The sequence below is a fragment of the Chrysemys picta genome, chromosome 2 (genome assembly GCF_011386835.1).
Source record: "Chrysemys picta bellii isolate R12L10 chromosome 2, ASM1138683v2, whole genome shotgun sequence".
NCBI lineage: Eukaryota > Metazoa > Chordata > Testudines > Emydidae > Chrysemys > Chrysemys picta.
In genome coordinates, this window is record NC_088792.1 from 20,205,117 (window position 1) to 20,219,044 (window position 13,928).

General features: G+C 41.3%; 1 protein-coding gene across 5 annotated transcripts in view; it reads right to left on the reverse strand.

Moving 5' to 3' along the window:
* The window catches only part of PAXIP1 (PAX interacting protein 1), an 85,899-nt gene that overhangs the window by 43,462 nt on the left and 28,509 nt on the right, over positions 1-13,928 (reverse strand). For all 5 annotated transcript variants that reach the window (XR_010598204.1, XR_010598205.1, XM_005297195.5 and 2 more), the window contains exons 6-8: positions 9,106-9,741; positions 3,815-4,547; positions 3,001-3,095 (exon numbers count right to left, since the gene is read on the reverse strand). Coding sequence is in view for 3 of the 5 variants with exons in the window: in XM_005297195.5 (XP_005297252.2) it covers positions 3,001-3,095; positions 3,815-4,547; positions 9,106-9,741 (1,464 nt within the window). In the remaining 2 variants the exon portion in view is untranslated. The remainder of the gene's footprint in view (positions 1-3,000; positions 3,096-3,814; positions 4,548-9,105; positions 9,742-13,928) is intronic.

Below are 13,928 nucleotides of genomic sequence, written 5' to 3' on the forward strand. Positions count from 1 at the left end.
CTCTTTTCAACAGTTCCTGATGAGCCTTAGCATCATCCTGAGGAACTGGGTGAGGGGCCCCCAAAATTGCCTCATCAGGCGAAAATGAGGAAGAAGCTGCTGCCATGGGTTCTGACACGTCCATTGGTGGTCCAGTTGGCTGATCCCCGTGGTCCGCATGAGCCTGAGGGGTTCCTGTTTCAGGAACGGCTGGCTCTGGGGGAGGGCGGGATACTGAGGCCGATGGTTTGTCCAAGGCCCCTGCCACTGCCCTGAGCCCTTGTGATGGCTGGGTAAGCCCTGTGGGTTACATGGGTACCAGGCAGCTGGCCACTGGCCCTGGGGCAGTTGACGGTACCGCCGACATCAAGGGGACCACCGGTGCCGGGTTTTGGCACACTAGCAACGATTCCTGTCCAGTGCCGGAGCTCAAGGCCAAGCGGTTGCTCTTAGGTGACCATGAGCAAGTAGATTGGCACTGCAGCGACCAGGATCGCCAATCACTGTGCTTGGAAGGGGAACTCTCCACTCGGGACGAGTCCCTTCCGCGGGTCCTTGGAGACCGACAGTGTTTGGCGGATTGGCGACGGCGTTTCAGCGATCTACACCTCATGCTGCTCAACCAGTACCGGGATCTGGAGTGGGAATGAGAGCTGCAGTGGGTCAGTCTCTGGGAAGACCTTCCTCCCGACCTAGGGGATCCGTGTTGGGATAACACGTACCAGCGAGCCGACAACTGGTGACTCTGCTCCTGAGACCAACTGTCTTGGGCCCGCAACCAGTGACAAGCCATGGGTGAAGCAATGGGCCGGGTCTTGGTGCTACTGATGCTGGGAAGGGCGGACTTCTATAGGCCTGTGCCAGGTCACTGGCGAGGTGCGCCTTGAGTCCTGCAGGCGGTGCCGTGAGTCCGGACACTGGTGAGGGCTTCGCCAAGCCTGCCTCTCTGCCTTCAATGCCTGGTGGCTCCGCGTGGGCAAGCGCTGGTGGGACATCCCCCACGATGGGGAGCAGTGCCGCTGAGATGGTGACCTGTAGAAAGGACCCAAGGTGGGTTTACCCTCAGACCGGGGTACCGCCGTAGCCGGTGTGGACGGCACCGGTAGCACCAGGATATCCTGCACTGCCTGCGGGGCCTCGGGCATCGACCGGACCTCTAACTGACGAAGGCCCTCGTCATTGTCCAGCGTGGCAGGCATGGGTTGGGTGGGCTGGACTGCTCAACCTGAGCTGGGGCCCGACTCCCGGTAGGAGGTATCGAGCTGCCCTCCTCGGGCCTTGGCTCCCCTCCTACCTGAACCTTCCTATTGCGGGATGTAGGAGATCTTCCTCTCCTGGTCTTCTTTTGCCGTTTGGCAGATGCTGGGGAGGGGGATCGATGGCGTCAGTGGGGCTCTCCGCACTGATGCTGTGGTGCTCGGGGCAGAGTCGGACCTCGACTGCTCCAGTGTCGGAGTTAAAGCTGACTCCATTAAGGAGCACTTTGAGACGGAGGTCTCTCTTCTTCTTAGTCCGAGGTTTGAAGGACTTGCAGATACGGCTCTTGTCACTGATATGCAATTCGCTGAGACACCTTAAACAACTATTATGCGGATCGCTGATGGGCATCCATTTCTTGCAGCAAACGCAGGGCCTAAAGCCTGAGGACCGAACCTAGACTAAGCCCCATTTGGGACCAACCAAATAAATCACTCTAACCCTAACACAGTAAGGGAAACTGAACTATGTACAACTATTTTACAAGAAAAGTTTGAAACACTGAACAAAGTGAAAAAAGCTAGCTGAAGCAGCAGACGTTACAGAACAGTCACTGGTGCCAAGAAGGAACTGAGGGTGCAGGGAAGCCGGCGGCGTCCCTTGTATCGCAGCATGTGTGCACCGCTCCAGAGGGTGCCAGAGCCGGTCCCCTACAGATACCACTGAGGGAAAAACTTCCAGCACCGGTGCATGCGGCGATTACACACAGCTAATATGGAATGAACATGAACAAGCACTCGAAGAACTATTAGTATTTGAATGAAGGGGAAGAAACAGACTGTAGTTTACACTTTTTCGCTGAACCATGAAAGATGCATTCTCATCTTTAGAAATATTAGAAAAACAAATATGTGATAACTATTAGTACTCTTTAGAAAATTGAGCAGGGCTTTTTTGTGTGTGTGTATGCTTAGCTATAAAATTAGTTTACAAAATCATGCAATTCAGCCTGGATAGTAAACACAAAGTCTCTACAGAACATTCACTGTTAGAATTTAGCATAATAAAATACAGTTATGTGGTAACTTTGACTACAACCTGTCCAGCAGAGGCTCCGAGAAGATCAGCCTCCTCTCAATTGGCAAAACCCCAACCCTGTTCTTTTCTAATATTTATTCATCAGCATAGGTGAAAATACACCTCTACCCAGATATAATGCAACCCGATATAACACCAATTCGGATATAACGCGGTAAAGCAGTGCGCCGATGGGGGGGGGGGGCTGCACACTCCGGTGGATCAAAGCAAGTTCGATATAACGCAGTTTCACCTATAACACAGTAAGATTATTTGGCTCCCGAGGACAGCGTTATATCGAGGTAGAGGTGTACACTCCTCTCCCATTTCATTCACCTCTATCAGATGTGTGCTTCACAGCCTACTTAGGCCCATTTAACTGCTGAAGTTATTATATGTGCACAACTTTATTTTTTTAAAATAGTGATGTAAAATGCAAAAAAAATATGATAATGCAACATTAAGATTGCAAAGTTTAAAAACACAAAAGGCCAGGAAATGCTAAATCATGCTACCAATAGCAGCATTAACTGAGCAATATTGCATTTGTTGCATTTTCTATTCCTGTTTTGTCTGGTTAACTCCGTAGTTTAATATTATTGTTTATGTCATAAAATAGATAACAAAACATCTGGAATGTGTAGCACAAAGTTTGTAGTGTTTTTAAAACCACAACACTTGCACTCTTTGATAAGTAAAATAATTAGAAAGCAATCATATTACATTTTGAATAAGGTGGAACCTTACCCGTTTCCAGGTCGCTAACAGCTGTTTGTCAGACATCTGTTCTGGGTAATCAGCAATTGCAAAAACACAGCCCAACAGGAAATATTCTTCTGGAACTAGAACAGTTTGCAGATGAAAGAATAGAAAATTGTAAACTAAAGCAGTTTGGAGGCTACCATTTCAGACCACATTTGTTATATTCAAATTTCCCACTATCAGCTATGGAATAAATGAATTTTGAATTTTCTTTCTTTTTAAGGAATTTAATGCTCAAAGGTTCTAGAATTGGACACCCTGGGCACTGAAGTCCTGCTTCTCTAGAATACAGCTCAAGAAGTGTTTCCCCCCAGTGTGAAATGAAAACTAGGTCAACCAAGAATTATATGCTATTCATTTCATATAAACCACCACCAGTGAGATGGAAAAAACTTCCCAGCTGATACCAGGATGGGCAGGAGCTGAAACAGAAATCTAGATGTGAATGGTAACGGAATATCAATTTCTCTCATGACCCATCTAGTTTCCCAGCCTTTGGAATATTCTTCCCCAACCTCTCTCTTTTTGAAAATTTCCCTCTCTACCTCAAAAAGTAAAGTTGTGTTTTGCTTTATATGTACAGTACACATAGACTAACACAATATATGCATTTAGATGGTAGTGGCGAAAAACACAAACCAGAAAATAGGAAGATCTCAATGCTTTCACCTTCCATCAAGTACTGGATAGTCCCTAGTTTATAGTATATTCTATTTTTGATCAAGAACAAATTTTAACCCAACAAACATTTCATATGATTGACCATCACTTTCAGGATTATAAATCAATCATTACTAACTCTCTATGGCTGGATCATGTCCAAACAGCTGATGTTGTTGCAGCTGTGGCTGCTGGTGATGTTGCAGTTGCTGGGCTGGCACCTGATGTTGTAGCGGCTGAGATGTTTGAGTCAAATGTTGCGGCGCTTGAGTTTGCATTTGCTGCTGTTGATGTTGCTGATGTAATCGCTGTAAATGCTGCTGTTGCAACTGCTGTTGCTGAATTTGCTGCTGTTGCTGCTGTAGTTGTTGCTGTTGAAGGTTCTGCTGCTGTATTTGCTGTAATTGTTGCTGCTGCAACTGTTGTTGTTGTAACTGATGCAACTGCTGTTGCAAGGCATGCTGCTGTTGGAATTGCAGCTGTTGCTGAGGCCGGTGGAGTTGTTGTTGAGGATGTAGTTGTTGCTGTGGAAACTGTAGCTGCTGTGCAAACTGGTGTTGCTGATGAACTTGCTGTTGCTGTTGTGAAAACTGATGAGACTGTTGCTGTGGGAAAGGTTGTTGAGGAATCTGTGGTTGTTGCTGTTGCTGCTGCTGTTGCTGCTGCTGCAACTGCATAAGTTGTTGAGGTTGAAGGTGTAAAAGAGGGTGGTGCTGTTGCTGCTGTGTTTGATGTTGTTGTTGTTGTTGTAATAAATGTGTCTCTGGAGTTAATTTCACTTGGCTAAACAACACAGCGTTTGTATGTCCCTGTTGGCTATGATTTACTTGTTGTTCTAAACTTTTTGTAGGTGCTGAAAGGGATTGCAAGATCTAGAAAACAAAGATTAATGTTGTGACCTTTAAGATATAAAAATATAAATAACAAAATTGAAAAATATTTAGCTTTTTAAAAAAATGAATGAATATAATATGCCTACGTTTTACATACCTTCCAAAGTAAACAAAATCCTTCATTTATATGTTATTACATCATCACTACAACAGCATTCAAAAATGGAAAGAGCATATTTAAAGGAATAATTGCACTATAAATGGCATAGCTAAACTCTAAAGAAAACATGAAAGTGGAAATAACTCCAAAAATCTGTGCAGAAAGTCCCAACTGTCTAGGCTGTTTGGGAAGGGGAATTCAGCACCTTTTTCTCTCCGAAAATCTACATGGCATATGGTAAGATTTTTTGTGGGCATCGCAAAATAGATCATGCTGTAACAGCACAAACACTAGCAGTCGCATTACAATCAAAGGAACTTGTGATGTCATGAAACTACCTATTCCGATATGTCCTTCACAAAAAAGTCTAAAAGTTGCTAAAATATGAGGTGTTTTTTTTATTTAGTCTGTCTATGTTAATGGCAACAGTCATATACTTCTGGGGCTTAATTTTCATTTTTTCCTTTGCAGTTCACAATTAAGAAAAGATTGCTTCACACTTAACAGAAGCTCAGATACCATATATATTTAATTTTGTTTAAAAAGGTACTAGATAACAGAAAAACTATGCAAACTGTCAATAATACCAAAATGTGTACGGAAACAGCAGATACTTTTCTAACATTAATAAATAATCAACTTCAAAAAGCCACAGAAAGATACTGTAGTCTCCATGAACTACTAATCTACAAATTTCATAAAAGTCTTTCAAAACATGAAATATTCATCGAGAGGAATCTAAAAGTTATTCTGAAACAATCAAAACTGGTTTATTGGACTATTTCACTACATAAAATCTCAATGTACTGATAAAAAAAGACTACAATAAATTGTATTTAAAGATGGCAAATTAAAATGATAAACTATCCCGTTCCCCCAGCTTTCTTGTTTAGTTCTTTAGCATCTGAAAAAACCTGATGACGTGTCCAATAAATAAATAAATAAATAAATAAATAAATAAAAAGGAAGGTCAGGAAGCCCGCTTTCATTTTTGTTTAATACATTTTCACTTTTGGAGTTTCACTGACTTCAGTCTTCCCATACAATAGTAGACAAATTCCTTCTGTGATGGCACCAGCCATCTTAGTCAATGTAGGACAGTTTATGAGGGCCAGCAACCATCACAGTTCCCACGAGCCAAAAGCAAACATCCCTTGTTACAAGAGATGCCACTACTCAGGACTGGTACTTTATTTGGTGTCAGGATTGATCAGCAGGCAGTGCAGACCTGCCCATAGGAGACGGTTATGTGGGCCCATCACTTGTAGTTTTTGAACATATCAACAGATAATGAATTAAATTAATGAATTTTGTCCTCCCAAATTCCCGGTTATGTACAAAACCACAATTACCCCATTTTACAGATGGGAAACTGAAACAGAGGAATTAAGTAATGGTTTCACGGATGCATGGGACGCTTGTGCCTGAACCTAAATCTCCTGAGCCCCAGTTTGGTGTCTTAAGCACAGAACCATCCTTTCTTCTAGAAGCAAATCCTTTTCAGATGTCCTCCTGCACAAAGTCTTTACTACAGTAAACTTTACTATAAACACTTTTTAAAAAAATCTCTGAGATTGTACAGAATGCAGGGGGAAGAGGGAACACAAGAATTCTAGTGGAAGGGAAATTAAAAGCACAGCCAGTATTAGATTTTTCCCTTTCAAATCAAACAGAAAAACACAGAAAATCTCTTACACAAGATCCCCATTAATATCAATGGTAGTCTTTGTATAAGGGCTGCATAACTGGGCCCAGTTGTGAAACACAGCAACACCAGCTAAAATTTGACATAGACAGACAAATAGGTTAAAACGAAAGCTTAAGTGAAATTTGCATTAGTTATATTTGGTTGTTCTACTGCTACAAAGGAAGGAAAAATATCTATTTTAAAAGTTGCATAGTATCTTCAAAGGCCAAATGATTAAAAAGACCTGCTTGCACATGCATTGTCGTGTATGCATGTGCAATTGAAAGCCAGGTATTGGCACAAGCAGAAAGCCAAGGAGACACCTAGTAATCTAAACACACGTGTGTCTATTTACTCAATCAACAGTTAAGCGCGCACAAAAACTTGCCCTAAGGTCTAATTTACCGTTGCAAATAAAAACAATTGAGAATTTAGCACGGTCATTCCATTTTTCAGACTGTCTGATAATGCGTAGGCAATGCTATGTGGTATGCACTGCTCTGCTCACCAACAGAAAGGTTGTCAGACACCGTAGGCCCCTTCTGATCCCATCTTGAAAGGAGAGGATGGAGTAGGACAGTGGTCCTCAACCAGGGGTACCTGTACCCCTGGGGGTAGGCAGAGGTCTTCCAGGGGGTACATCAACTCATCTAGATCAGTGTTTCTCAATCTCAGGGGACTGCGACCCTCCTGAGGGTTGCGGGACAGGTTTAAATGGGTGGCAAGTGCAGGGCTGGCATTAGGCAATGGCAGGCAGCGCAACTGCCTGTGGCCCCACACCACAGGGGGCCCCACGAAGCTAAGTTACATGCTTCAGCCCAAGACGGCAGGGCTCGGACTTCAGCCCCACGCAGCGGGGCTCGGGCTTCAGGGATACGTAGTCTGGAAAGACCGAGAACCACTGGGGTAGGATTTATCATACAGAAAAAAATATTACATTTGTTACTCAATCCCTTCCCATTTGTTTCTCTTATACACCCGTTATGTCATATCTTTTAAACTGTAAGCTCCTTGGGGCAGCGACTGTTATGTGGTCTATGTTTGTACATCACTTCACACCAACAGGTCCTGACCTCACGGAGGCCTCTAGAGGCTATAATATAAACATTAAATAATAATAAGCACACACAGAGAGGATAGCTTTGGAAGGATCCCCAGTATGCAAGGAGATCTGTACATTGATTCCCAAAATCCAAAAGGTCCCATAGTCTGCAGGACACACAGCAAACACAGGTTATACTTCAAGATGTGGGGCAAAACTCTCAGAAGTGCCTAAGTGACCTAGGAGCCCTTGTCCCATTTTCAAAATTGACTTAGGCACACGGGAGCTTTCAATGTGATTTCGGTTCCTGAGTGACTCAGTCAGTCATTTCTGAATATGGGATGTGTGCTCATATGTCACTTGGGGTATGTCTACACTGCAGTGCAAGCCCAGGGTTCAAACTCAGGCTCAAGCCTAAGCACCCATCTGTCTACACATAAATTGTGCCAACCCAAAGGTGAGACCCAGGGTCCCAGGACCCCACCGGGGTGGAGGGTTCAAGCCTGAGTCAAACCGGGATCCAGGGTTCAAGCCCTATCACTTTGTAGTTTTGATGCAGCTCCACCGGACTTGTACTCTGGAAGACTGCCAAAAGTATCCCACGATCCCATGGGCTGACTTTCTTTGTGCTCTGGATAGTCAAGTTTGGTGGACAGTCAAGTTTTCCCACACTGCACCCATGAGCAAAAGGCTAGAGCGGCCACATTTTGGGAGGGGACTAGGAAGTCTGAGATACGGATGATTGAACTCAGTCCTGTATAATGCAGTGTAATGCCTCTGGAGCCCTAGTTTTGGAACAAGAATTACAAATAAGTGTAGCCGCTAAGGCCCTAGGTAACAAATCCAGGTCTGCTTACTTGAGTTCTACTAACCCTGGGCTTACACGGAAGTGCAGACATATCCTTAGGCACTTTTGAAAGTTTAACCCATGATCTAACTGTTGCACATTCAAGTACAATTATCTGAATAAAATGCACTGTCTATAAGAGTCAAATAAATTCACCAGCATCCTGCCTTTCCCCACTCCCATCCTTTCAACATGCATTCACTGAAATCTAGTAGTGTGTTTATTTCAATGCGTGATCACTTATTTCATATTCTTTTCTAGAATAAATAAATTAACCATAATTATTTTACACCAAAATTATGTGGATTGCTCTGGAGATAGAATGTATAAGTTAGGACTTTCGCAACTGTACCTTGGCTGTACTGCATAGCAATTAAACATTACTCAGTAGTACCAAACACTGCAAACGAACAATAGGAATCAAATTGCAGCTGTTTGAGAGAACCATCAACTTTAACACTTTCTGAGTATAGAACATGGTAATTTATTGCACTGAATAAAAGTACTGAAGGACACAAAGTTCGGTTTAATAAACAGGGTAACTAGCTTGAAGACTGTGAATCACTTTGTGCTCCTGCCAACACTGAAAGTGCCTAATAGGAATCTTGGTATCAAATGCTGGAGTAAATCCTGATTTTTGTAATATCACTATATTCCACCACTCCACAAATTTTTCCTTTTGTGAAGCTAAAATACTAATGAATAGGTTGACTACTGGGGCAAAGTTTAATCTAGCTGTATGTAATCCCTATGTAACCTGGGAACATTTTACCCCCCTTCTCATATTTTGAGGATTTCAAAAGGAAACAAAGTTCTTTAAAATGTTAGCCCAATATTGAAAATTAAAAATCCAACACTTACATGTGCTACATTTGATGGCCTATTAATCTGCTGAATATCAGCACTATTAGTAATGTTTCTTAATGTCCGTACTGCTGGACTCCACGTAGTCATCATTTCTGGTCGTTCAGAGCCTTGGGTACCTTGAACGGAAGCCATTATATTACCTCTGATTTCTGGAGGCAAAATATTGCCTGGTACTGGTGGGACATTGGCACATAAATTAATTAACCCAGAGTCCTTGCCTTGAGGCAACCTGCGCTTTGCTGCAGCTGTCTGTGGGACTTCAGCTGGTGTCCAGTTCAAATTCCTTTCTTGCTTTTCAGGAGAGGAATCTGAGGAATCATCAAACATCAATTCTCCTTTTGTTTTATCAGCACTAACAGATTTTGGTGAAAAAGCCTGGTCACCCAAAGGCGATCCTTCTCGAGATGATGCTGGGCTTGATAATTTTTCATCGGTACTAGCTTCATTTTGAGAATCTTGTTCTTCATTTTCTGCATCTTCTTCTTCCTCCTCCTCTTCCTCCTCATATATAATTAGGCGGGGATGATAGGATATCTCTTCTTTTTTAGCTTTATCAGATATAGAATCTAGTACCCAATCAGGTGTCACAATTTTAATACTCTCTCGTTTACAAGCGCATTCATATTTTTCCTGTGGACACGACATAAGAAAAGACAATAAATAGAATGCATTACATATCCCCTCCCACACATAACTGAATTATTTTTAGTGATATGAATAAAAATTAGCTCCGAATATGATTTCATATACACTTAGCCGACATCATCACTATCAACTTTTATCTTGGTGTCAGTGCACATGACTACACCAGAATCCGTAAAACAGCAGCAACTGAACATTTACAAATTACACTTTAACAAAACCCAAACTAAGAACCAAGAAAGAAGTGATCAGACAGATTAACTCAAGTAAGGCAACTGCTTTCAAGCAACCAACTCTTACCCTTTCAGTTGCAACCTACTACAACTCCTATAATTATTCATTCACTTATGGATGCACTATAACAACTGCCATGTCATTAGTTTGTTATGCCACTAGCTTTAAAAAATAGCTGTGTCAATAACTGTGACAGTGACATTTTTAAATAAAAGATAATTCTTGCTGAGAAGTGGTGCTGAATTACTCAGGATGAGAACCAAAGGATCCAAACTATTCAGAAGATATACCCATCTGTTGGATGATAACATCCAGTAACCTCTCTTACCATAGTGTGGCCTGTGTTACACTAAAATATTAGGTCGACCAAGCTATGTCACTGAGGGGTGTGAAAAATCCAAACCCTGAGTGGCGTAGTTAAGTCGATCTAACTCTGGTGTAGACAGAGCCAAGTCAATAGAAGAGATGGACTACCTATGCTGATGGGAGAACTCTTCCCTTTGACGTAGACAGCATCTACACTGAAGTGCTACAGCGGCGCAGTTCCAGTTGTGCCATTGCAGTGTTTCAAGTGTAGACAGGCCCTAAAACTCAGTCACTGGTGGCATATATTAGTCATCAGATTTTGATACTAACTTAAAATAAAAAAAGACAGTAAATTAAAACTTCATATGGCCACACACAAAAAAAGTGTGTAACAAATTACAATATAATTTCTTCAAACAAGGGACTTGCATTAAGAACTAATTCAAAACCACATTTTAAAAACTAGCACCATTTTTAGTTCTCAAAGCCCAATGATAATCTGAACAATTTTTTAAACAGTTGCATTCTTGACCAATCATAACTTGGCAAAAGATATTTTTCAAATAAAATATTTCACCTCTGGATTGAGAGAAAGTGTAAGAATTTTCAACTGCCAAAGGTAAATGTTTTTAAAAAGTTATAGGTAACTGCAGGATCAGAGCACAAGTGCCTTCTCAAGCTTAATCAGAGCACTGCAATAATATAAAACAGCTCCTTAATTAGCTACTCCTATGAGCTGTTAAACACATATTTCTCCTCTCTTGGAGTGGAGAATTTCTTTTGTTGTTCACAGTTTGATTTCTCTGTATCTAGTGAAGGTTTAGGCTCTTCTAAATGGAAAAGAGGAAAACAGATAAAAACCAAACTTGTGACAAGCACATTATGTTTTCCATAATGTTTTATAAAGCTGTGCAGTGCAAAATCTGGAAACTAGTTTAATAAGTTTAATTTATAATGCATCAAAAAAGACCACATATAACTGAAATAAATGTAATTTGAACCTAGATCTCCATGAGATATGTGAAACCAACACTGATCAGACTGTACCTCTTGATATTTTAAAGTATTAACATCAGTATCACCATAAGGAAACATTGAAGAAAACCAAAATCTGGCATGTCTGTGAGTTGGAAATAGCAATTACTCAATGTTCACTTTATTATTAATGGAAGAGTCCAATATTTGAAGCATAAAATGTGTTCATGCAAATTAAACTGTGAACTTAAACATTACATTTTAATAAGACAGGTAAACGAATCACCAATATATAACAAGGGTTATTACGCTTTAAAAGCAATCCAGCACTGACGTAACTGCTGTGTGTGTACGTCCACATATAAAAATTTAACACTTTCATAGAATCATAGAATATCAGGGTGGGAAGGGACCTCAGGAGATCATCTAGTCCAACCCCCAGCTCAAAGCAGGACCAATCCCCAGACATATTTTTTTACCCCAGTTCCCTAAATGGCCCCCTCAAGGATTGAACTCACCACCCTAGGTTTAGCAGGCCAATGCTCAAACCACTGAGCTATCCCTCCCCCCTGATCACATTATAGATATTTTCAAAAGGGACCTAAATGAAGTTAGGCATTCAACTAGTGGGAGTTTGGTCCCTAGCATTTTTATACTCCTTTGAAAACTCAGGCTAAAAGTATATTTTGCATTTCTTTTCTCCATTCTTTGGTGGTCTTATATATTTAGACTGTATCACTTTAAGACAGGGACTCTCTATTTCTATGTATTTTTAAAGCACCTGGCACATTCAGATTATGATCCTGATTGGAACCTTTGGATGCTACCAAAATAAAATAAAAATAACTATATTAAAAATCCTAAACATAATCTGAAAGATATTTTTTTTTAAATCAACTCACTGTAAGGTTAATATGCTAACTGCCCCAAATACCAGAAGTAAGAGGGCCACTCAACACTGATTTCAAACATTTTCCTCACTTATTAGATCACAGATTGCTGACTCCCATGCCAAATGATGCCTGTACCACTAGACTGTTGACATCAGAGCCACAAAGGAACCTTAGTGGATCATACAGCTAGCCTAAGAGGATCAAGTATTCTTCTCATATGACACGATGCAGCTTTTCATTTTACTATTTTAAATCCCAAAAGGTGTAAACAGTTAGTGTGTGTGTGTGTGCGCGCGCGGCGCACACACACGTGTGTACGCAAAACCTGACCTCCTACAGGCTGGATCCATGCTCCAGCACAATGCTGTAGAAGTTGTGACATCACCAACATAAGGAATGCTGGGGCATCACTTGGAAAGGGAGTCAACAATCTATTATTTTGTGGGACCTGAAAACAAAGACAAATTCAAAAATCAGTTATGTGCTGCAGGCTCTCTTAAACCTCCTATGTGGGGCTTTTAACACACAATCCTTCATTAAGTTGTTGCTTTTAAGAGTATTTTATTTAAAACAAACAAAGTGCAATTTGGTTTGGTGAGCCTCAGTATTTTAAAGGCATCATACAAAATAAATTTAAGATTCACATTAGAACTATATTGATAATGTGACACAATATCTGCAAGTGGCGCTGCTATGTGAAAACAAACTAGCAAGTATTTTAAGAACACAGTGAACCTATAAAATAACTAAGCCCACACTGCTAAGAGACCAAATGTGTAATAAAAGCCTTTGGACGAATCCATAAGGAGTCTCTAAACTACACCACACTTCCTACCATAGAATTAAGCAACAGACATCCTATTGTTTGTGGCCAATAAAACTGTTCAAATCAGCAGGAGAGTCACACTTGTGCAGGAAGTTGCCGTATTCAGATTTAATGCTGCTATTAGTTAGTCTGCTTTATTCTCTGGGGTGTGTAGACTGTCAAGATTATACTTACCAGTCTTTCTAAAACAAAGATGGGCTGCAATGGACACACTTTGACCTGTTCCATGGGAGGCTTAAGCAACAGCAGGCTAATTAAAGGAATTTAGGCACCTCTTTTCCTTTGTGATCATTCTCACTTAAGACTCAAAGTACAAAAAACAAATTGGACACAGAGTACATGATTTTCATTCCAAATCTCATGGGATCTCACCACGCAAATAACTCTCTCCGGTGCAAATAACTCCAGGAGAAATTTAAGCCATTCAGATATTCAAGCACTTAATTTGTACCTCAACTAATAGTGGCCACAAAATTACAACCACAATGCCACTTTTTGACAAATTTAGCACCAAAGATTCATTCCATGGTTCTGATTTTGCTGAATTAGTCGTGAGGACTGAGAGGACATAAGATCCTGGGTATTTGTAGAAGCGCTAAAAGGAGTACATCAGTGAAACTAAAGGAAGGAGAGACAGACAGACAGACACACACACATTCCTCAAAATGAAATCTAGACAGTGGAATAGCTTTCCAAGGGAAGTGGTGGAAACAGCCTATTGCTTAAAGCACTTAAATTACATTTTACAATACGCTAATAAGTATGCTATTGTATTATCCTCAGCCTCTCAGATCTCCCCTTCCACCAGCAGAAGCCAGAACTGCTCTATCTGGGGGATAGGTCATTTTCAAGTGTACCAGATTTTGCTGGTCATTAGAACATAAGAACCTAAGACCAGCCATACTGGATCAGACCAAAGGTCCATCTAGCCCAATATCCTG